Here is a 25,150-nt window from a genome sequence, read left to right as displayed (position 1 = left end):
GTTGTTTTCTTTTGTTTTAATTATTATTATTTTATTAAATAGCACAGTGAGGGTACAGTTACAGAGTTTCATGCTTGTGTTACAGTCATACAATACTCAAGTACCCATCCCTCCACCAGTGCCCATTCTCCTCCACCAGTGGCCCCTGGATCCCTCCCACCCCCCCATCCTACCCCTCTCCACCTCGCCCCTGTGATGGGGCATTCCCTTTTGTTCTCTCTCTCCTTTTGAGTGTTGTGGTTTGCAATGGAGGTATTGGGTGGCTATTGTGTTCAATCTATAGTTTGCTTTCAACCTGCCTCTCCCATCCCGAGCGAACCCTCTACCACATTTTAGTTGGTGTTACCTTCTCTATCTGAGCTGCCTTTTTCCCCCAGCATGTGAGACCAGCTTTATATATTTAGAGAGTCTGGCAAGCTACCGAATATCTCACCTGCATGGCAGAGCTTGGCAAGCTACCGAGAGTATCTCACCTGCACGGCAGAGCCTGGCAAGCTACCCGTAGTGTATTTGATATGTCAAAAAAACAGTAACAACAAGTCTCACAGTGGAGATGTTACTGGGGCCTGCTCAAGCAAATCGATGATTGATGAGCAATGGGAAGGGAGTGATATATATTTAAAGATTTTTTTCTTTAGTACAGACAAATATATTCATGATAAAATTATCTGTCCCCCAGGGACCAGAGAGACAGTACATGTGGTAGGGTGCTTCCCTTGCTTGCAGTCAACCCAGGTTCAATCCCCAATAGTCCATATGGTCCCTGAGCATTGCCAGGGGTAGTCCTTGAGTGCATATCCAGAACCAGGACTAAGCCCTAAGAACCACCGACCACAGTCTCAAAACAAAACAAATCTGTCATCAGTCACAGCTCAGAAAAACAAATCTAAGATGTTGAGTATTTTATTTGTACGTATCACTGTATCACTGTCATCCTGCTGATCATCAATTTGCTTGAGCGGGCACTAGTAACGTCTCCATTCTCCCTAGCCCTGAGATTTTAGCAGCCTCTCTTTCTTCGTTCTTCCCAGCAGTGCCACATTGGAGGCTCTTTCGGGGTAAAGAGAATGAGACCCATCATTGTTACTGTATGTGGCATATTGAATATGCCACAGAGAGCTTGACAGGCTCTGCTATGTGGGCAGGATGCTCTCGGTACCTTGCTTGGTTTTCTGAGAGGAAGAATAGGCTCTAAATGGTCATGCGGCCAAGAATGCAGGTGTGTGCTTCTGGGAGTGTTATTTTAGAGTCTCTGGATCTTGGCAGTTATGGGATGATACGGTGCCAGGGGCAGTTTGTGGGTGTGGCTGCCAATCTACTGGAAAGTGGGGGGTCTGGGTGGAGGAAGCTCAGTCCCGATCCAAGCAGGCTTGGAGATCTCAGCTCTGGATCCCGCACATCTGGGTTCCTCTGCCAGTTCCTTCATGCGTGAGGTTTGTCCAAACGTGTGGAGTGTGGCTTTGAGCATGGTTGTGGCTGGGTTCTGGAGGTCTTCGGCTGCCTTCGAATGTTATACTTGAAAGTAGCCAATTTAAAGGAAATTCTTTTTGGGGGGAGAGGGAACAATTTGGGTCATCATCCCATTGATCATCAATTTTATTGAGTAGTCTCAGTAATGTATCTATTTGTCCTAGCCCTGAGATTTTAGAAGCCTCTCTTTTTTTTTTTTTTTTTTTTTTTTTTTTTATTTTATTTTTTTTTTTTTTATTTTTTTTTTTTTAAATTTTATTGAATCACCATGTGGAGGGTTACATAGTTCTCAGGGTTATGTCGGTTATACAGTTCTCAAACACCCTTCACTTCACCAGTGCCCATCTTCCATCACCAACCCCCCCAGTATACCTGCCGCCCCCTCCCACCTCCCCAGTCCCAACCCTTGCACATGATATGTTTCACTTCGTTTACGCCTTATTTCGATTACATTCCATGTTTCAACACACAATTCACTACCGTTGTTGGGGTTTCCCCCAAAAAAGAAAAGCAGTCCTATTGCCAAGGAGGCATTTGATAGTTCTCCATTGCTAAGAATATAGAGATATTAAGTCCCGCTGTTTGTTACATAGTTTTTCTTTTTCCCCCTTGCCCCGCGCCACCGAGTACACGCCTGTTTTAGTAATCGCCACGCTGCCTGACAAGGGAAAAAAAAAAAACCGAAAAGGATGGTTATTTCCCGTCATCAGCAGGCGTGGGGCTCTGGCTTAGTTGATAGACTTGTAGAGTATCTGCAAGCAGTCTCTGGAACCGACGGTCTTGCGCTGGTGTCGGCTCCGGCTCGAGATTCCACCAGCGTCCCGCTGTTCCTTGTACATAATTTTTCCCCTTATATCCCATTCCCACGCCACCAGGTCTGTTTGCTTAATGGACATCACACTGTAGTTGATGACACACCGCGTTTCTTCCCGAGAAAGAAGAAAATTTCTTCTCAGCCGGCGTGGGGATATAGCTTAGTTCAGTCTAGTGAGATGGCTACCACTTTGATTGCCTTCAATATTTCAGCAACAGACTTACTATTAGGATCTCCCACAAAAGTCCGCCCCATTAGAAAGGAACCATTACATATTGCTCATACTAAGATGACATTAAGTCGCGCGGCCGCGGCAGCGGCCGCGCGGTTTTGGGTTTCTGTATAAAGTCCAGGGAAAGTACAACCAGAAATAACATCACTATAAACTTTTACCCTTTTATGGTGCTCATAAGATGGAGAAACCTAGAGAGAGGCTCGGCGTCTCCGTTTGGCGCTCAGGAAAACCGCGGCCCCTGCGCTGTGCTCAGAAGGGAGGAGTTGAGAGAGAGACAGGTTAAAAGAATTGGGGGATGCCCGGGTCCCACAGCTTCAGCACGCCGTGGGGTCTCTGGTCCCATGCCGGAATTAGTTCAGTGGGCTGCTTGGGGTCCGAGGGCGCTCCCTCGGGCCCCTCCATCATGCTCCTTCCACAGCCGGGTCCAAAAGGAAGCACACGTGGGGGAGGTGGGTTTAAGTATCTAACTGCGGTGGGCGGGGGTCGCCGCCCCCGCCCCCTGGGGACTCCCGCAAGCGCGCTCACGTCCTGTTTTGGCTGAATCGGCGACTCCGTTTTGCGCTCAGGAAAACCGCGGCCCCTGCGCTGTGCTCAGAAGGGAGGAGTTGAGAGAGAGACAGGTTAAAAGAATTGGGGGATGCCCGGGTCCCACAGCTTCAGCACGCCGTGGGGTCTCTGGTCCCATGCCGGAATTAGTTCAGTGGGCTGCTTGGGGTCCGAGGGCGCTCCCTCGGGCCCCTCCATCATGCTCCTTCCACAGCCGGGTCCAAAAGCTAGAAGCCTCTCTTTACTTATCTTTTCCAATGGTACCATATTGGAGGCTCTTTCAGGGTAAGGGGAATGAGACCCATCACTGGTTTTGGCATACGAATATGCCACAGGGAGTTTGCCAGTCTCTCCCATGCAGGCAGGAATCTCTCGGTAGCTTGCCAGGTTCTTCCAGAGGGAGAAGCAGGCTATAAGATGTCCGAGAGCTTGGTTTTAGTCTCTGGATGTTGGCCATTGATGGGATCACATGGTGACAGAGGCAATTTGTGGGTGTGGCTGCCAAGCTACTGGAAAATGGGGGGGTCTGGGTGGAGGAGCAGGAAGCCTAGTCCGGATCCAAGCAGGCTTGGAGATCTCAGTCCTGGATCCTGCACACCTGGGTTCCTCTGCATGTCACTTCATGCATGAATCTCGTCTGAACGTGTGGAGAGGGGCCTTGAGCATGACTGTGGCTGGGTTCTGGATGTTTTCAGCTGCCGGAGCTATACTCAAACCAGTACATAGTGGTTTTAGAGAACCAAGAGAGATGTGTCCACGGTTTGGAGAAATCTACCATTTGGAGTTAAGTTATGGCATTGCTTAACCATTTTTAGCACAACATTGGGTTCTGAACTGAGGCTGGTCAAAAGCATATATTCTCAAATCCTACTTCAAACCTACTGAGTCAGAAATTCTATAAGTCCAGGATTCAGTGATAAAGCTAATTTTCTGGGTTCCTCTGATACACCTGTGGTTTTTGCAGTGCTGAAGCTAGGAAATATCCCCCTACTGCCTCTTGTCTAGCACTGTATATGTGGTGTTTATCTGTGTTTGTGTGTGTGTGTGTTGTTTTTATTAATGACAGCAGACCAGTCATCAGAACTTACCTGAAGTTCCTCTTTCTATCTATACACTCAAAATCATTGAGTTTCCGTTGTCTGTTAAGTGCTGAGTTTCCAGAAATTGAGGATGCATCAAGTGTCTGTTCTGTGAAATGACCATCCATCTTTTGTTAAAGGCTTTTTACCTAGGGTTCTTCCCCATCCTTGAAGCTATCCGTGATTTACATTCTTGCTTCCTACAAAGAAACTCAAAAATTCAGCCTTCCACAGTCCTCTACTAATTTCTTTCAACTGAAAAATCAAACTCACCTTGCACCTGATCTGCAGCTGCTGTTGATGTTTCTGAAGGCTGTGACCCGCCAGGATCCAAGTGTAAAGCACTCTCTCCACCATCTCAAAACTCTGGGAGAGAACATCAACATTTCTGTCTTCTACAGCTTCTTCTTCACTAAACTCTCAGCAGTGGCCACGCATTTGAATCACCTCTAGAGTTTTAAAAAATTCTGTCAGGCCATACCCCCAGATTGCTATGCTGAGTGTCTTAGGATGGGACTTGTTCCTTGTCTGTTCTTTCTTGTGTCAGTTGATGTTTCGCTCTTACTTTCAAGAACATGTATTTTTATTTGCTTTGTTTAGTTACTTTTCTTTTCTAACATTGTTTTTTAGAACTATTCTAGTACTGTGATAGTTATGAGATGTCTATAGTACTTTGCTTGAAGGTGTTTTAAATGAGCACCTTCTCTTTAATATGTGGTCCAGACTTTAGATTTTCTATTATAACACTCTAGATTTTGTTTCATCTTATCTTCCATAGTGACAGATAGAAGATCATTAATTTATAAATGTGTTAAAAGTAATGATCAAAAATGTTAGACCTCTTCATATCTTGTAATTAGATGATCCTATGTTGGAAACATTCTCCCTTCATACTAATTTCTATAGTTTGACTTGGCCTGTTATTGTTCTGCTAGCCTTCCTTTTACCCTTCTAAAATTTACTAGATCTCTTATGATGCTGAAAATATCTTTATTCCAGGACAGTTCTACTAAACCCTATCTTGGATTTGCTAGGAGCAGAAAGACTTACCTTATACTCATTAAGGTGCAGGCATACTGACCGTTAAAGGAATTCAAGAATTCTTTCATTAACATGCCATCCTTAACCAGGTTGCATGATCTGATTAGCTCAGGTCAAATCAATAAGATATAGATAGTGTTCCCTAAAAGACCATCATAATGACATTGTGCAAATTCTGCCAACATTTATCAAAGGCTTTAAAAGATATATGTCATCTATATTAATATGAATCTTCCCTCTCTTTCTTCATCCCTCCCTCCCTCTTTATCTCCTCCCCTCTCTTTCTTTCTTTTTCTGTCCTGCATTTCTTCTTCCTTCCTTCCTTATTTGCTTTCATTTTGGCATCACATCCATTCTTGTTCAAGGATTACTCCTGGCTCTGTATTCAGGCACACTCCTAGTGGTTCTCAGTGGACAATTTGTGGTGCCTAGATCAGACTGGGGTCTGCTAAATGCCAGGGAAGTGCCTTCCTCCTGTGCTATCTCTCCTGCCCTATATCTTCTATTTTTTTTTAAAGAAATATTTTATTGAACCACCGTGAAAACAAGATAAAAAATACAAAGCTTTCAGGTTTAAGTCACAGTCAAATACTGATTAAACCACCATCCCTTCACCAGTGCACCCGTTCCACCACCAAGAACCCCAATACACCCCCCTCCCACCCCACCCCCCATCTAAGGAGCTGATGATATTCCCATTATTCTCTATATATATTGAGTACATTTCATATTTCCATACAGAACTCACTATTGTTGATTGGAAATTTTCCCCAACAATCAGGCCTGCTGAATAAGCATCATCTAATAATTTCTCTTCCTTGGTAAAAGTGAAGACTTTGAGTTTTGGGTTTCTAATATTTTAGCTCAGTTCACAGTCAAAATGCATGGCTGCAAGAATCTGCTCTGGTGCCAAAATGGGTTAGGAGACCTCAGGATCACAGTCAGTAGGCGGGAGGCTCTGCTTCTCGTGCCGCGGCTCTTGGTTCATCTCTGGGCGGAAGGCGCGCCGGGAACACCTCCCCTCCCAGGATCATCTACAGGCTACGTCACTAAAGAGAGTCCTACCTCCTGGTGGAGGGGTCTTAGAGGGTGGCTCTCACCGCGTGGCTGCTGCCGCTGCCGCCATTTTCGCTCAGAAAAATGGGGTGGAGAGGGAAAAAAATCCCTTCCCGGGCTGCACGAGGTTGTAGTTCAGTTCACAGTCAAAATGCATGGCTGCAAGAACCTGCTCTGGTGCCAAAATGGGTTAGGAGACCTCAGGATCACAGTCAGTAGGTGGGAGGCTCTCTCTATTTTTTAATATGAGGAGAATACAAAAAATACATATAATATATATTGGGATTGGATCAAATTTCTTTGTAAAATATATTATCTTTGGAGCTATAATATCCAAAGTTCTTGGAGAGTTAGTGTGAAAAAAATCAGACTCAGGACATTATAAACTTCTTTCACTATAACTATATTTAATCTGTGGCATTCAAAGATAATGAAGATTAGAGGATTTGCCCATTGTGTTTCTAAGAGAAAAATAAAAATCAGTCACTTGAAAACTATCAAATTTCATTTCAGTGACACTTAGTAGGCTTTTAATCACAAAAAGATTTTTCATATAAATGACTTCAAAATTATAGTATGTAACAAATGAAAAAGTTTTTAACCCTCGGAAAACAAATGTTCTTTTGACTGATCACTGTATCACTGTCAGTGATTTAGTTATAACTCCTCTGCAATATAACTACTATTCTCTGATGAAGATAAAACTGTTGCCATTATGATCACTGGGTACTTACAAACATTTTGAATAAGAAATATTCAGAGAAGTTATAATAAAATAGCATAAATTATTATACTCTGTGCTTCAATAAATTCTATATTAAAAGGAACAGTGTACTTTGTCTTAGGATAAGAAAGACTAGCACTGCACTGTCGTCCTGTTGTTCATGGATTTTCTCAAGTAAGCACCAATAACGTCTCCATTGTGAGACTTGTTACTGTTTTTGGCATATCGAATACACCACAGGTAACTTGCCAGACTCTGCCATGTGGGTGGGATACACTCAGTAGTTTGCTGGGCTTTCCAAGAGGGACGGAGGAATCGAACCCGTGTTGGCCATGTACAAGGCAAATAAATGCCCTATTCACTGTGCTACTGCTCCAGTCCAGGAAAGACTAAAACTTTTAAAAATGCTAAGGTATTCCAACAGTAAAAATAAAGTTTGAAAGCTTTCAAAGCACTTGGTTTTCTGTCCAATGCCTTTGTTTTAAATTATTGTGATTAACTTTGTCTCCCTACCCCTATCCTCAGGAGACTACTGATTTCAGCCTACACTATTTTCCCCCCCTCTGGCATCCTTACTTGGGGAACAAGGCAGAAAGGAGAAAGGGAACATGAACTGACTTTGCAATTAGATAATGTTTTTAAAGCCTTTTCTAAAGCTCCCTAACAATATTATTTGAAGACATTCAATTAGAAATAGATGATACAACTAGTGAAAACTAAGATAACAAAAACCACTGAGTTCCAAGAGCCTAAGAGGATGATGATGAATTGGAGTCCTGAATACACTGGGATAACATTTAATTGAAAAATCTTTCTGGCAGCAGAAGCTGGAATGTGACCATTTTCTGACATAAGAAAAGGGAATAAGAAAATAAACATCTGAACAAGAATAAAAACAGCCAAGATTTCAGAAGAGAAACAGATTAGAAAGAGAAAATTAAATAAAAACCTTCAAGTTATCAGCTCTTTTCACTGGTACAAAAGGTTTCATGTAAATATGACATTGATTAAAAATCATTGTTACATAGAATTATAAATGTACAAAGAATTACCACTTATAACATATTAAAATAATAAATCATTTGAAACTTTATATAAGTGCAAGGTAATAAAAATGTTAAAATTATTGTTATTTTGACATAGAGAAAGCCATTATTTTTAATATGTAACCTACATTTATTAACAATATACATTTTAATTTTACTTAAATTTAAAGATACTGAGGTTTTTCAAACCTAACAAGTAAATTCTCCTCAAATTTGAGGGTAAAAATGCTTAATAAATAAAATTAGCCAAACTCAAAGAACAGTTGGCTATAAAAGAGAAATCAAAAATAGAATAACAAAAACTATGAGATTTTGCTGATGTCAGTGACATATACAAGCTAAATCATCCTTGGGATATGTATTTATTAAAATACATGTACATGTATTTATATACTTATATATGTATATATATTGGAGGGCACACCAGCAGTGTTCAGGGATTACTCCTGGCTCTGTGCTCAGGGATCAGTTATGACAGGGCTTGGGGGGACAAAGTGGCTTTAGGGGTTGAATCTGTGTTGGCAGTATGTTAAGCAAGCATCTTGCCTGCTGTACTATTACTCTGGTATCAGATTGACTTGCATATATCAAGTCATTCTTGCATCTTCAGGACGAATCAGACTTGGCCGTGATACCTGAAAGTTTTTTATGTATAACTGAACTTGGATTATTAATACTTTATTGAGTATTAATAAAGTATTAATAATTAATTTATCTTGGCATCTATGTTCATTGTGATACAGATAAATAATTTCCCCCCTTTGTGTGATGTTTCTGTCTGCTTTTGATATCATGGTAATGTTTGTCTCTAGAAATTGTTTCCGGGGGCTGGAGTGATAGCATATCAAGTAGGGCGTTTGCCTTGCATGCAGCTGACCCAGGTTCAATTCCCAGCATCCCATATGGTCCCTTGAGCACCACCAGGGGTAATTCCTCAGTGCAGATCCAAGAATGATCCCTGTGCATCACCAGGTGTGACCCAAGAAGCAAAATAAATAAATAAATAAATAAAAAATAAATTTAAAAAAGAAATGGTTTTGGAAGATCCCTGTTTCTTTGAATTTCTGAAAAAGCTTGTAGAATATTGGGAGTAGGTCTTTTGAAAGGTTTGGATGAACTCATTTATTATAGTCTACCTGGGTTTTGTTTGGGGTGAGATTTTTGATTAACATTTTTATTTCGATGATAATAATTGGTACAGTCAGGTGTTCTGTTTCCTGTCCATTTAACCTTGAAAGCTTATGGTAGTTGAAAATTTTTAAGATTTTCAGTTTTATGGCATAAAGACTTTCTAAGAATTTACAGTTTTATGGCATAAAGGTCTAAGTAATCCTGTTAATCCTTTGAATTGCTATGCCTTCTCCCCCTTCATTGCTGATTAATTTCCTACAGTTTTATTTCTTTTTTTTGCAAGTATTGTTAATGATTTGTCAATCTTGCTAATTTATTTAATGAAATAATTCTTATCTTAGTTGATCTTTTGAATCAACTAAGCGACTCATGTGTCTTAAGTTCATATTTCATTAATTTCATCTGTAGATTTTAATATCTCAGTCTCTGTGTTTGCTTTTGCTTCCTTTGTCTTTTCTAGCTGCATAAGCTATACAGTTAGGTTATTTATGTGGACTTTTATTGTTTTCTCATGAATCACTACATTGTTATGAACTTTACTTTTAACTCGGCCTTTGGTGTTCCTTATATTTTGCAGTTCATTTCTTCATTCTCTTCTGTTTCCAGAAATCTTTTGATTTCCTTTCTGATATTCTTCTTGACCCACTGTTTGTTCAGTGATGAGTTATTTAATTTCCAAGTATTTGGTTATTTCCTCTTGTTTCTGTTTTTGATTAACTTCCACTGTCAATGGATCATGGTCTAAAAGGATAGTTGATATAATTTTTATCTTCTTGATTTTATGGAAGCATGTTTTTTGAACAGTGCAGTCTCTATTGGAGAATAAATCATTTTCCTTGGGAAAGAATGTGTTTTTAAGTTTGGGGATGTAGACTCATATATTTATAAATTTGGCTCACATCTTATTTCTTCTTTCAAAGCTTTGTTCAGTTATAGACTGGTTGATAGACCCAGAGATGACAAAGTAGTGTGGAAGACTCCAGCTACTATTAATTTCTGTCAATATCTTCTTTGAGGCCTTTTAGCAGTTGTTTGAATATTTTGATGGTCCCTAATGAGGTGCACAATGTTTAGGAGAGTTCACTCTTCCTGTTATACAGATCATTCCTCTCTCCTTTAAAACTTTTTTTTAAAACTTCAAAGTCTATGTTGTCTAATATAAATATGGTTAACCTGGCCATTAAAAGGAAATTGTTTGCTTGAAATATTGGTTCCCAGCCTTTGATTCTGAGCCTGTGCTTGCCCTTACTATTCAAATGTATCTCTTGTGAGCAGCAGAAAGTTGGGTTCAATTGTATGATTCACCCTGCTGTTATTTCTTTATTGGTATATTAAGGCCGTTTGATATTGACTGGGATCACTGGCATGAAAAAAGTTTTCTTTTTCTTTATTTTATCATTCTGTATAGCTTATGTGTTTGTTGTTTGTCTTGTCTTAAGTAAGCCCTTTCCATGGGTCTCAGAAAGTTGGTTTCAAGGCTATAAAGTTCCTGAATTTTTGCTTCTCTGTGGAGCTCATTCCTTTAAACATGAATGAAAGTCTAGTTAGGGTGAGTATTTTGGGTGAGGTGCTCATACCATTAAGATGTTTTATAATACTGAACCATTCTCTTCTGGTTTATCAAGTCTCTCATTTGAGAAAACTGCTGTGAATCAGTTTTGTTTGATTTTCTTTTTTTTTTTTTAATTTTTTATTTTTTTTATTGAATCACCAAGTGGAGGGTTACAAAGTTCTCAGGATTATGTCAGTTATACAATATTCAAACACCCCTCCCTTCACCAGTGCCCATCTTCCATCCCCAACCCCCCCAGTATATCTGCCGCCCCCTCCCACCTCCCTAGTCCCCACCCTTGTACGTGATAAGTTTCACTTCATTTGCACTTATCTCGATTACATCCCATGTTTCAACACACAACTCACTACTGTTGCTGGGGTTTCCCCCCAAAAATAAAAAGACAGTCGTATTGCCAATGAGGCATTTGATAATTCTCCATTACTAAGCATATAGAGATATTAAGTCCTGCTGTTTGTTACATAACTTTTCTTTTTCCCCCTTGCCCCGCGCCACCGAGTTCACGCCTGTTTAGTAATCGCCACGCTGTCTGACAAAGGGAAAAAAACCGAAGAGGATGGTTATTTCCCGTCATCAGCCGGCGTGGGGCTCTGGCTTAGTTGATAGTCTAGTAGAGTGTCTGGAAGCAGTTTCTGGAACCAAAGCTCTTGCGCTAATATCGGCTCCGGCTCGAGATACCACCAGCGTCCCGCTGGTCCATGTACCTAATTTTTCCCCTTATTTCCCATTCCCACGCCACCAGGTCTGTTTGCTTAATGGACATCACACTATGTTTGACACCACGCCGCGTTTCTTCCCGAGATAGAAGGATATTTCTTCTCAGCCGGCGTGGGGATATAGCTTAGTTCAGTCTAGAGAGATGGCTACCATTTTGATTGCCTTCAATATTTCAGCAAAATACTTACTATTCTTGTTAGGATCACCCACAAAAGTCCGACCCATTAAGAAGGAACCATTACATATTGCTGATACTAAGATGACATTAGGTCGCGCGCTGTCGCGGCCGCGCGGTTCTGGGTTTCTGTCTAAAGTCCAGGGAAAAAGTTGAAGGAGAGAGAGAGAGATTTCCGCACGGGGGACCTGGCGGAGACTCTCAAGTCACATACTGCAGGTTGCTGGTGGGCTGCCGGTGTCCCAAGCAGCTCCATCCTCTTCGTCAGTCATTCTGGGGGTGCGGGCGCGGAGAAATGGGAAAGCCCACGTGCCTGCACTCTCTTTAAGTGTCCGATGTGGGCGGAGACCGGTACTTCCCCGCCCTCGATCCCCCGCCAGCCGCGCCGCGCACTTGGGTGCGTCTCTCCATTTTGTGCTCAGAAGTGGGGTAGGTGCTGTGTGCAGGTTGCTGGTGGGCTGCCGGTGTCCCAAGCAGCTCCATCCTCTTCGTCAGTCATTCTGGGGGTGCGGGCGCGGAGAAATGGGCTGATTTTCTTTATTGTTTTTTGGGGGGCTACACCCAGCAATGTGAAGGGCTTACTCCTGGATCCGGGCTCAGCAATCTTTCTGGGTGGCTCTCTGGGGACTGTATGTGGTACCATACTTGCTGTACAATTTCTCCTGTTCCCAGATCTGATGAGGACCTTAAAGCAGATCATTTGTATAGAATTCCCTCCTTTGATATTGCTGCTTCCAATATTTTGTCTCTCTGTGTCTGCCTTTAGCTTTTATCAGCTGATTATGATATAACATATTACTTTTATTTGGGTCTTCTTTGTCTTGAACCCTTTAGGATTCTTGAACCTGAGTACATGGAATCTTTGACTCTGGGAAATTCTCAGCTATGATTATTTGACTAACAGAGTTTCATCAAAATCAATTTCTTATCCTTGCATTTCTGATGAGTTTGTGTGGTTCTTCTTGAACTGATCCCATAATTCTCTCGTGATATTCACTTATTTTGAGACACTTTTTTTCATATTCTGCTCTATTATTTTTTTCTCTAGAAGTTTACCAGATCCAATCTTGCAGCTCACTGCTTTATCAGTTACTGCCAATATCTTCCACTGAGTTTTTAAAATGTCACCTACCAATTTCTGTCATTTTTGATTGCAGTTTTTTTTTCATTTCCAACTTAATGCTTTCTTGAACTTTATTTGTTTCTTGTGTTGTTTCTTTGAGATCATTAAATATCCTTAACATGTTTGCTTCTAAAATCATGACTTGAGAAGTTATAGAGCTGGTTGGGACTGGTCTAGTCTTCCAGGCTATTATCTTCACTCACTAAACTTAGTGAGGTTCTATGCTGTTACCCCATTGAGTCTGTTGCTCTGTGTGTGGTGAGTCTTTTTGATTCACCAATCATGTCCCCACCATTACCATCACTCTGAGAACTTCACATGAGTGTTGTTCTCTTCCTCTCGCACCAGAGCTATCCCAATTCATGTTGTTTCTGTGTGCAGTTTCATGTGAGGGCCCCAAGGTGACTTACACTATCTCTGTCCATGCCTCACATCTGATTCTAACTTAGGGATTTATGATTTCTTCCAAGCGTGGCTACGTCTGTGACTGGTTGTGGGAATAGGTGATTAATCCTAATTTAATAGAATTCACTTATTCCTAGCAGAATTGGGGGCAGACGATCTCTCTAGAGTCTGTGGGTTCACTGTACAGGAGGAGTCCCAAATTTTTTCTCCATGAGTTATGAATGAAAGCTCTATGAATCTGGAAAACCAGAAGGGGGATCCTAGTGTTCTGCACTTAGTTGTGAGAGAGAAGTGAGGTGAGAACAAGTGGAAGGGCAATGTTCCTCATTTATATCAGGTCAGGGGAAATAGTACTGGGATGGGAGCATTCGTTGATCCTCTGTAGGCATAGAGTTGGACAGGGTACATTTTGGCCCAGATACTTCTTCTGGGATGCAGGGACAAATTGATATCCAGCTCACCTATATCAGGTTGCAGGAAACAGCATCGGGATGAGAGTAATTTGAGCTCTTTTGGAGGAATAAGAGGTCTCAGGCTGAGTTGTGCCTGGACATTTGTATTTATGACCAATTTATATCTGCAGCATGAGCATGAAAGTCTGCTGCCAGAAAAAGGGTCAGGTTCATGTGTTTCCATGGTCTCCTTCCATTGCATTCCTTGTTTCATAACTTCATGTCACTGCATAAAAATTGTTTTAATAACGAATAGAAAAATAATGGCACACTGAATCACTCCCATTCAATACTGAGAATAACTGCATCTGTGGTTCAAAAGGCTCTCCAGACACACTGCTGTGAGGTTTCAGTTCTATAAATTTACTGAACTTAAAACCATTCCCTCGCTCTTTATTTCAAAAGTTGGTCAGTTTTTCTGTTTTATTAGCAAGTACACTTATACAAAGTTTCTGATAAACACAAAAGCTGTTTTGCCTCATTGTGTTGGAAGACAAGTGAAATCTTACAGCTCCCATCAAAACCACGCAAAAGTAATTATCTATAAAAAGTATGTGCAAACTTTTTTCCTACAAAGCTGGAGATTCAAGGCAATGTGTGTGGAATGCATTTCTCTCCTTAGACTGCCTCTGTGCCATGAAACATCTGTCTTCATTTCCTCTCTTCCTGAAGCTTACTTTTGGTCTCTGAAAATTCATTCCTTCTGATCTGCCTCATTCTGACTCTTCAGATGGAAACCGTATGTCTATTTAAAGAAGAAATTTATTCACAATGTATTCGTGGATGGCTCCTGATGTACAGTATGATTTGCTTTTGACTAAATTTCATGTCATAAATGTATGAAAATTGGCATTCACACATTCATTATATTTGTTACTGGAATGAAAAGTGGAGAATATTATTGAGAAATCTATCAGAGCACAATCTTTGAGTTATTAGATGAAGAAGCTTAGGCAGTTAATGTACAGCAGAGTGAATATAAATCACATTATATCATATATTAAATACTGTCAGAAGAGTGCATTCTAAATGTTCATACCACAAGAAAGAAACAGCATCTTCAGATCACAGTTCAAGACATTTTCTCTGGGTTTGTTTCCACTGGGGATTGGCTAATCCCTTGCTTTGTTTCTCTCTACAGGACATGAGTGAGATCATCTGGTATTTGTCATTTTCTTTCTGACTCACTTCACTAGGGAGGAAAAGAGACCTAAGGATAATGCTGGCAGGATCTCGGCACCCTGGGAGTGAGCTTGGAGTGCAGTGTTATAAGTATAAAACATGTTGGTCTTAAGAAAAAAAATCAAAAAATAACTTAGGAGGGGTTCCTATTCTTAGGGACTGTTCCTAGCTCAGTGCTCAGGGGACCAGAAGAGGTACCAGGTATCAAATAGAGTCAGTTGAAGTGGCTGCCTACAAGAAAAGTATCTTACCTGCTATACTCTCTGGTACCAAGAACTAATTAATTATATATTTTTTCAATTTAAGCTGTTTTTTGAGTTGGGGAGATAAATCAAAGAAGAGGAATTCATGCCTTACGTTTTCAAGGCCTTGTGTTGGAATCCTGGCACTGACCTGCCCACCTACACACACACACACACACACACACACACACAGACACACACACACACACATACACACACCCCCTTCAGCATCACCATGTCAATTCTGCCAATTGAGCATCATGGTATGTTCGGGTCTGTTTGGGTCTGGGTACCAAACCATTAGGCCTGGCACTACCAGGACAAGTATCATCAGAGGTGACCTTTGTTCAAAACAGAACAAAAAAAATAATTCTATTGTGTTACTTACTACCTGGTCCAATTTGGGCGGTTTGTGTGAGCCCCTTGGAGCATAGAGAAGTGATGGGCTAGAGAGAGTTATCACCAACTATTTCAGGGGCTCTCTAAGGACTGTATGAACATAAGGAGGAAACGACAAGATGCTTCCTCTCGGTTGTTATATCAAATAAGTACGCTGATATCTTAGGGACTAAAAGTGTTTTCCATTCTAATGTACATTTGTTTCCTGAACGTCAAAAATTATTGCTGTTTTAAAATTGATAAAATAGGGACTGGAGCAGGTATAGTACAGCGGGTAGGGCATTTGTCTTGCATGCGGCCGACACGGGTTTGATTCCCAGCATCCCATGTAGTCCCCCGAGCAGCGCCAGGAGTAATTCCTGAGTGCAGAGCCAGGAGTAACCCCTGTGCATTGCCGGGTGTGACCCAAAAAGCAATAAATAAAGAAAGAAATAAAAATAAAATAGATAAAATATAGAAAGTAAGTGAGGAGATAAACAGGGTAAGTGAAACCCTAATGGAAACTGTTAGGTGATTTAAAAATTAATTAAAATACCCATGTCAGATACTTTATATTTTATCAGTACCATGTATCAATTGGACTGGAGCAATAGCACAGTCGGTAGAGCATTTGCCTTGCACGCAACTGACCTGGGTTTGATTCCTCCGTCCCTCTCAGAGAGCCCAGCAAGCTATTGAGAGTATCCCACCTGCAGGGCACAACCTGGCAAGCTCCCTGTGGCTTATTCAATATGCCAAAAACAATAACAAGTCTCACAATGGAGATGTTACTGGTGGTCTCTCTAGCAAATTAATGAACAACGGAACGACAGTACAGTGCAGTGTTATGTGTCAATTAACTCTTACTATGATAGGAGACAGGGCATTGTCTCTGAAGCAATGAATTAACATTTATAAAAATTACATTAAGTTATATCTTTATAATTATATGTGGGGCTGGAGCAATAGCACAGTGGGCAGGGCGTTTGCCTTGCATGCAGTCAACCCAGGTTCGATTCCCAGCATCCCATATGGTCCCCTGAGCATCGCCAGGGATATTTCCTGAGTATATAAGCCAGAAGTAACCTCTGTGTATCACTGGGTGTGACTCAAAAAGAAAAAAAAAAAGAAGTTATGATTGGGCTGTAGAAAGTTCAAGAAGCAGAACTTATGATTTTTTCTATGAGACCCTGAGCTCCTTTTAGAGCTTCTTGTTCCACCCAAGCACAACTTCTAGAGCCTCAAGCACTGCTAAAAATGGCCTCCAAATCAACAAAACTTAACAAACTTTGGGCCAAAGAGAAAATACAGGAATTTAGGCATTAGCCATGCACGTGATTGATACCATCACAGACACTGCATATGGACCTGTGGGTCCGCGAGGGGAGTGACTCCCTAAGTGCAAAACTAGGAGTAGGCCAGAGGCACTGCATAGGTGGCTCAAAATAAAAAATAAAAAATTGTTCATTGCGTATTTATGGTGATGAAAATTATATGGCCTAATATGGACCTATCTGATACATAAAAGCAATACTTCTTATATCATTTTGGTATTAAAATTTAGAAAGTCACTTGTGTGAGGGTAGTTCATCTTTTGACCAAACAAAGAGGGTACAGAGGACAAAAGTTCAAACAGGAAAGTCATAAGAGATTCTGGATTTCTGAGAATGTCAGGACAAACGTGGTCTCTGGAGGGAGCGGCCTGCACTTTGTCAACCCAAGCATGTTTTTTGTTTTTGTTTTTTTTTTTAATTTTACTGAAGCAAGATAAGTTCTCTTGAATAAAGCTTACTTCGAAAGATGTGAAAGAAAAGAAAGAGAAGACATATGTGTTAAAGAGAGAACAAGCTTATCTAAAGAGGAAAAAAGCCAGAGAAAGAATCCAGACAAGCAAGTGAGATTATGTGTTCAAGGCAGAACACAGGCTCGGAGAGCAAATACTCTATCATAATTCCTATTCCAGGTTGCTGCGTCATGAGGAAAGTATACATTTGCTAAGTCCAAAAGAAATCAACATTAAAATTAGGGAAGGGGGTTGAGAATGAAGAGTCACATAAGACATACCTATGTGTGTTTTGGTGTGTGTGTGTGTGTGTGTGTGTGTGTGTGTGTGTTGATGTAAAGTGTTCTTATAAGGAGCTGCTACGTATGCGGGAACCCATGACTGAGAACTCAAAGCCTGTTCAGACGGGACTGGGCACCCCTCCAACCAGGTCCCCAGTTTTCCAGTAGCTTGGCAGTCACACCCACAAACTGCCCCTGGCGCCATGTAATCTCATCAATGGCCAAGGCCCAGGGACTATAAACTAAACCTCCCAGAAGAGAACATTTGTGGCCGTGTAAGCTCTACTCTGGCCCACTTACCAAGAGCAGCCCACAGCATTTGATTGGGTTTATCAAACATGATTGTAATGTCTTATACAAGGGCATAAATGGCTCCAGAATGAAAAACAAACTTCACACACTTCCCTTTTATGGTGGTGGGAAGGTGCTTGGTGGTGAGATTGGTGTTTGAATATTGTTTGAATATTGTCTGTAATGAACTGTTGTGAACTACTTTATGAAAATAAAATATATAAAAGTTGCCCCCAAAAGGAAGTAGCTGCTGTAGAAAAAAAGCAAGTATAATTTAAAATACAGTATTTGAAGAAACATTATTTATCAGCTATGTAGGAGGGGATTTGGTGAACACCTGGTGTTGCTTAGGGACTATTCCTTAACTGTCAGAACCTTGTTAACCTATGTTCTCGAGTAAAGACTTATCTCTCCCTTTTTCTTCTCTCTCCCTCTTTCCCTCTTCTTTCGTCCCTCTATCATACTGCCCAAAAAATGTCTCTCTCCCCTAACATTTCTCTAAGTTTTTTAAATAAAACTATTTTACTTCACAAAAAAGGTTTATGAACAAACAATATTTAAATCGTATCTGACTCAAATGTCATAATACTTTTAGTCAAATACTCAAAGTAAATAAATGAGTAATAAATAAATTGAAAATAAATAAGTAATGTCATATAATAAAAGTACATTGTTTTGAGTATTTATAGTTTAATACAAAGAAACTTTTCATAATATTCATTATTAAAATGATTTTGTTTTATTGAAGGAAGTATATATAAATTATTAACAAAAAATGACGGCGACCAATATTGAATCCAGATTAAAAGGACTGGAATTGACACACAAGTTTCTCATTGCTCAAGAAGGTAGAATTTGTGGGGCTAGCACTGCGGGTAGGGCATTTGCCTTGTACTCAGCCAACCCGGTTTGATTCCCAGCATTTCATTTGGTCCCCTGAGCCCCGCCAGGAGTCATTTCTGAGTGCAGAGCCAGGAGGAACCCCTGAGCATTGCCGGGTGTGACCCCCCCAAAAAAAGGTAGAATTTGTGTTGTAAATTGAAAGGACCTTTTGGATTTTACTCAGTACATTTTAGAACTAATTTTAATCTTTCACAATAATAAATTCTAGTCTTTAGAAAACAGCTAGTTTTTTGAACCTTGAAAAATTTTAAATGTGGCATTTTAATGAGAAAAACTATATTTAAAAGGCACTGAAACTATTATGAAGGTTTCAGGGAACAGCTGGAAACAGCAACAGGTTAATTCCTTCATTATATGCTGCCCTTGCAGGCAAGCTAGGTCGGTGTTGAACTTCAGAGCACGGGTGCCCTCTGGTGGCCAATAAACATACCTTATAAATCCGTATCACAGCCCCACCAGGTGCTGGACTGTCTAATAAATTTCCACTTCTTTTTCAGTTCGAAATAGCTACAGTGATGCCTTCTGGGAACAGAGAGCTCCTCACCCCGCCCCCACAATCAGAGGAGGCAGAAGATGAGGAGGAGGAGTCCACCCCGAGGCTGATCGATGGCTCTTCACCCCAAGAACCTGAGTTCACTGGGGTTCTCGGCCCACACACAAGCGAAGGTCTGGTCCATCAAAGTTGAATTTATGATAAAATAAAGCATGATGACGCCCCCAAACTGCCAAACGCATATAGTTGAATAAATGGCCAATTTTAGGATATATCAGGGCGAAGTAGGAGATACAGCCATATTTTATAGTTAAGTATGAAGCTGTTTGGGAAAATTCAGTTTTGGTTTCATGGGAATGATCCATTAGTTCCAGATTTGAAGTGGAAATATTTGTCTAGCATTGTGGCTCAAATTTGTGCTGCCAAATGTATTTCTAGAACAAAGGATGACCTTTTGGCAGCATCAGAATCTGTGAGTTATCTGCTCAGAGCAACTCAAGGTTGTAAGATCATCATAATGATAGTCGTGTCTCTCTGCCCTTAATTTTAGAGCTATAAAGCTTACCTTAAAGTGGCTATGATCACAGACTGTGTACATGTGTTGGGGTGACGGGCACAACCCACCCAGAGGTGCTCAGGGGCTAGTCGGGACCTTGTGCTCAGAAGAGACCCCTAGCAGAGCTCAGGGTACAATATGTGATGCTCAGGACTTGAACCACCACAGGCAGAAGCTTTGCAAGGCAAACACATTAACTCCTATACTATCTCTCCATCCTCTCACAGATATTTAGAGACATTATTGTGTCAATAGTCGGTAATAAGAGCAAATTCGGATCATACTGGGAGAGAAAATGAGGGAAATCATTCATTCGTTGGCTTTGGTACTTGCTGGGTAGACATATCAAATAAGTCATTCAATACATTTTGCTTTTATTATTTCATATAACTAGGATAACAAACAATATATGTCACAAAACAGAGTCATTTTGAGGATTAAGCAAATGAATAAACTGACTGCAAGGATTAAGTGCCAGGTCCATAGTGAATGTAACAACACTCACTATGATCATTGTACTATTATTGAGGGGACAGTATCTTCTGGTTTCTAATATCACAATTTGTGTATAATGGAATTTTTTAGCTACAGGCCTCTGTAGCAATACTGATAACTAAAACTAACTCATCTTACATCACTAAAAATCTTAGCCCACTGAGCACGTCTACATTTTCTCCTCCACCAGTCCCTATTTCCATGAGTTATGAAAAAATGTTTTTCATAAAGAAAGAATTGGTTTACAGGAATGTAAACAGTTTAACATATTAGGGATACAAAGTTACCACAACAGGATGATATCAAAGAGCAAACTGGAGCTTTTAATTAATTAACAATAAGAGCCTAGCAAGCTAACCATGGCGTATTCAATATGCCAAAAGCAGTAACAACAAGTCTCACAATGGAGACGTTACTGGTGCCCGCTCAAGCAAATTGATGAACAGTGGGATTATAGTGCTACAGTGCGAATGTAAGAAGGGATCTTTTCCAAAGTATTTTATTTTAAAGTGACTAACAAGGCTTTCTGGACATCAATTCATGAGTTAGTACAATTACAATACTATAACTTAGTCTGTTATCTCCATTTTATTAAGATAAAAACTAAAACTCCAACATACAACAAAACTTTCCAACATTGTAAAGATTATAAGTAGTGGTGTTGGAATGCAACGATCACTTTTAGGGTAGTAGGGATTGGACCGCTCCTTTTGGTGCTCAGGGCTTACTCCTGGCTCTGCACTGAAATGTCATTTCTAAGGATGCCCAAGGGTGCATATGTGGTATGAAGATTAGATCCTAGTCAAGATGTGCAAGGCAAGCACCTTACCTACAGTGCTTACTCTCCTATCCAAGGCCATTCCATCTTGATAAATATGTCATATTCTTTACAATAGTTAATGTGCGCACTCTACAAGGAGAATTGGGAAGACAACACTCAATGAGAAGGAAATGTAAAGTACTGAGAAGGAAGCCCTCTAAATAAGGAAATTAAGTAGCCCTAGAACATGACTTGCTTCTAAGCAAATTCAGATCCTTCAAAGGTTGACTTATCTAGTACCATCAACAGTTCCAGGAACCTTTTCAATTCAGCCAAGACAAACTGAAATTCATAATGTCTATATTTTAATAACCTTCAGTCAATATTATGGTTCAAAAATGTCAGTTTAAAAATAACATTTTAACTATGTTACTACTAATAGTAGGAGTACATGAAGTAATGTTTGTCTTTAAAGTGATCTGAAGGCCAGAGCATGTTTTACAGCAGGTAGAACATTTGCCTGACACACTGCTGACCCGTTGGGTCCCCAGGATCCCGTATGGTCCCCTGACCCCACCCGGAGTGATCCTGGGGCACAGATCCAGGAGTGAGCCTTGAAAGCGGCAGGGCGCTTATATTCAACATTTCCTTTCATATTCTTTTCTTTACCGCTCTCCCACTTTAGTAACTGTCCTTCATTTTACAAGTCACACATTTATCTTCTCTGGTTATCACCATCTCTCTTTCCTCCTTCACTATCACACGTCTCCTTGCATTGTCGATGCTTGCTTAGCATTTTCCTCACCTAAAACTCACTCTTTAATTGATGATAACCTGGTCTCGAGTGGCGTGGCTCTTCCGCAGCCTTCCCTAAACAACACAGTAACTATTCCAAGAGGGTGTTTTTGCTGTTAATTTTTCAGTCCTCAAATTCCATGAACTCTCAGCATCCTCAGATTGTTTCCTGTTGCCTTTTCCTTAAACTCCCTCTCCACTTGGACACTAGAAACTTGGTTCATCCTGTTTACCTCATTTTTTTCTGATTATTGTGTTTTTAAAAATTCTTTGTCCATGAGCAAAGAGTGTAGGAGGAGTAAGATTTGTATGAAATGTGTGCCTCTATGTGTATGTGTGTGAGTGTGTGTTTGTGTTGAACAGAGATAAATACTTTAGTAAGTTAAAAGATAATTCAACTTTCATAAAAACATGTTTTGCCTATTCGATCATTATCTAAGCCACTACTATTTTTTTCACAGAACTTTAATCTTTTCATTTATTTATTTGGGGTTTGTGGCCACTGCTCAGGGCTGCGATCACCACTCTTTTTGTCCGATCATTATAAGATAGCAGGGTAAACTATTTTTATCCGACTTACCCCATCCTTCCCTTTTCACCACATTCAGTCACCTTCAAGCTGTATGGCCTTCTAAAATGCCTTCCTAATCACAGATGACTCCTGCTTTTTCTGTTTGTTTGGTGTTTAGGGGTCACATCTGGAGATGCTTAGGAGTTGCTCCAGGCTCTACATACAGGAATCTCTCCTGGAGGTGTTCAGGGAGTCAGATGGGATGCCTGGGATTGAACCAGGTTGGCCTCAAACAAGGAAAACAACCTGACCTGCTGAACTATGGTTCCATTCCTGCTTTGTTTGTTTTTGTATATATACAATAAGGGGCCAAACCTATGATTCAATCTAGATCTTTCCAGTAAGCCCTGTCCAACACATTCTGAAGCTCACTCTGCTCTAACCAGATTGATGTCTTTCAGCCTTTTCAAAGAGAAGGAACGTGGCATGTCCTTGGTATGTCCTCCTCTGCTGGCATATTTTATCCTGACCTCTGCAAAGCAAATTCTATATTTTCTTCTCAGAGAACTGTGGCTCTCAGACTGGTTCAAAATCCTTTAGTTAATTGGAACATTGCTCATATAATATGTCATGAAATTTATCACCATGGTCATTTCATTTATTTGTCATTGACAATGATCTTACATAGCAGAGCATAAAACATTACTCATTGCTCATTACTATTTCAGTTGCTAGCATATATATAGTATATATAGTGTATATATACATATATAGTGTATATATGGAACATTTTAGTAAATTAATGTTGAATAACTTCTATTCAACATTATTAATGCTTATTATCCTTTTTCTTGAGTGAGATTTTGTTTTGGTGAGGTAGTTAATATTGAACCAAAAACTAATAAGGCATTATCTATAATGATTCATTTTAATTTTTTATTTTATTTTATTTTTTGAATCACCATGAGATATACAGAGTTACAAAGCTGATTGTGATCAGGTTTTATTCATTAGTGTTCCAACACCCATCCTTCCACCAGTGTACATTTCCCACCGACAATGTCCCCAGTTTTCCTCCTGCCACCCTCCACCAGCCTCTCCCTATGGCAGACATTCTCCTTCTTTCTGTCTCTCCCTATGTCTCTGTCTCTGTTTCTGTCTCTGTCTCTCTGTCTCTCTGTTTCTGTCTCTCTGTCTCTCTGTCTCTCTCTCTCTGTCTGTCTCTCTGTCTCTCTCTCTCTCTCACCTTTGGGGCATGATCATTTCCAACTATCTTTGTCATATCAGTCCCTTCTGTGTACCAACTGCCTTTTCTTCAGTCCTTGAGGCAGGCTTCCTACCGTGGACCAATCCTCCTGTCCCTTCTGTCCCTTGTTTCTTCTGTCCATGGGTATTGGTCTCATATTATGTTTATTTTTTTTAATCCCACAAATGAGTGCAACCATTCTATGTCTAATACTTTCCTTCTGACTCATTTCACTCACCACGATATTCCACAAGTCCATCAATTTATAAGCAAATTTCATAACTTCATTTTCCAAACAGCTGAATAATGCTCAATTAAAACTATATAAACATAATCACAATTATAATATTTATGTTTGAAAATAGAATACTTAAAAATAAAATTTCTAGTAGGTAGGAAAACACAGCCATGTTGAACCCACTCAGTAATTAAACTTTTTTAAATGACAAATTATATGCTAATTGCTAGGACAGTTTACTTGGCTAGTTGCCATCAATATCCATTTTCATGAGCTGTATTGGAAAAACATAAAATATACCAGATGGCTCAGTGAGGTTCCAATGTTCTTTAAAACACATTAAATCATTTCTTAAGACTTGTTTTTGTTATTTACACATTACTTTTCTCTTCCTTTCAGACTTCCCGACCTGCCTACTATGTACTTGTATAAGTACCACCATATACTGTGATGACCATGAACTTGATGCAATCCCTCCACTTCCAAGGAGCACTGGCTATTTCTATTCTCGCTTTAACAGAATCAAGAAGATCAACAAAAATGACTTTGCAAACCTAAGTATGGATGGCTGCATTTATCTCCTTTTCTTTAACTGTCTTAAAAATGTTGGCACTGAGAAGGGAAAAATGAATATAAGTAGATTTGTCTCATAAGTTAATTTCCCCATAAAATATTTGAATATTTGGTCATGATACAATAAACAATTAAAGGTTCTTAGATACTACATAGTTGTTGATTTTTTAAAAACAATTCAATAATCTTTCATTAAAGCAATTTTATTTTGCATGTTTTTTCAATATTAGATGTTTTGACATTGATTGAAAAAAATGTCATGGCCATAAACTTACTAAATATTTGACTTGTTTGAATTGGATTCCATCAATTAGTTCTTCTTGATCGACAAATGTATGTCTTAGTTCTAAATAATTATTGCCATCTTCTATTTTGATAATTATTGCCATACTTAATTTTGGTAGCAGTTTCCATCATGAAATTAATTCTATAAAAAATTCTGCGTAAACTTTTTATATCCTTGTTTGCTTGATTTTGAGAGACACTGCTGGTACTCAGTGCTACTCCTGGCTCTGTGCTGGAAGGTCACTCCCACAGTACCTGGGACCTTGAGGTGCCAGGAACTGGAGCATACTTTGTGTGCAAAACTCTGTCCACAAAGTATTTGTTCAGTCCTCTGAGCATTCCCCTAGGCCCAATGCCTTTATATTTTAACACTAATGGAACTTTGGTCTTGGAAAGTACAGCACAATATCACAAAAGGAAGATATATTGATTCGTAAAATCTATTAAAAGTTTGGAGTATAATTGGTAAAATCTATTATAAGTTTTGAATATAAAGAAAACAACAGAAATTTTACAGATAACATGTCAAGTCCTTTGCTAAAGTTTGTTCT

General features: G+C 40.0%; 1 protein-coding gene across 1 annotated transcript in view; it reads left to right on the top strand.

Annotated features, from left to right (window-relative positions):
• Positions 1-25,150, top strand: part of EPYC (epiphycan) — a 43,274-nt gene that overhangs the window by 11,330 nt on the left and 6,794 nt on the right. The window contains exons 3-4 of the mRNA XM_012936148.2: positions 19,145-19,313; positions 24,141-24,299. Coding sequence (XP_012791602.2) covers positions 19,145-19,313; positions 24,141-24,299 — 328 coding nt within the window. The remainder of the gene's footprint in view (positions 1-19,144; positions 19,314-24,140; positions 24,300-25,150) is intronic.

This window comes from Sorex araneus, chromosome 10, assembly GCF_027595985.1.
Source record: "Sorex araneus isolate mSorAra2 chromosome 10, mSorAra2.pri, whole genome shotgun sequence".
NCBI classification, from domain to species: Eukaryota; Metazoa; Chordata; class Mammalia; order Eulipotyphla; family Soricidae; genus Sorex; species Sorex araneus.
This window is presented reverse-complemented; position numbering and strand designations above follow the sequence as displayed.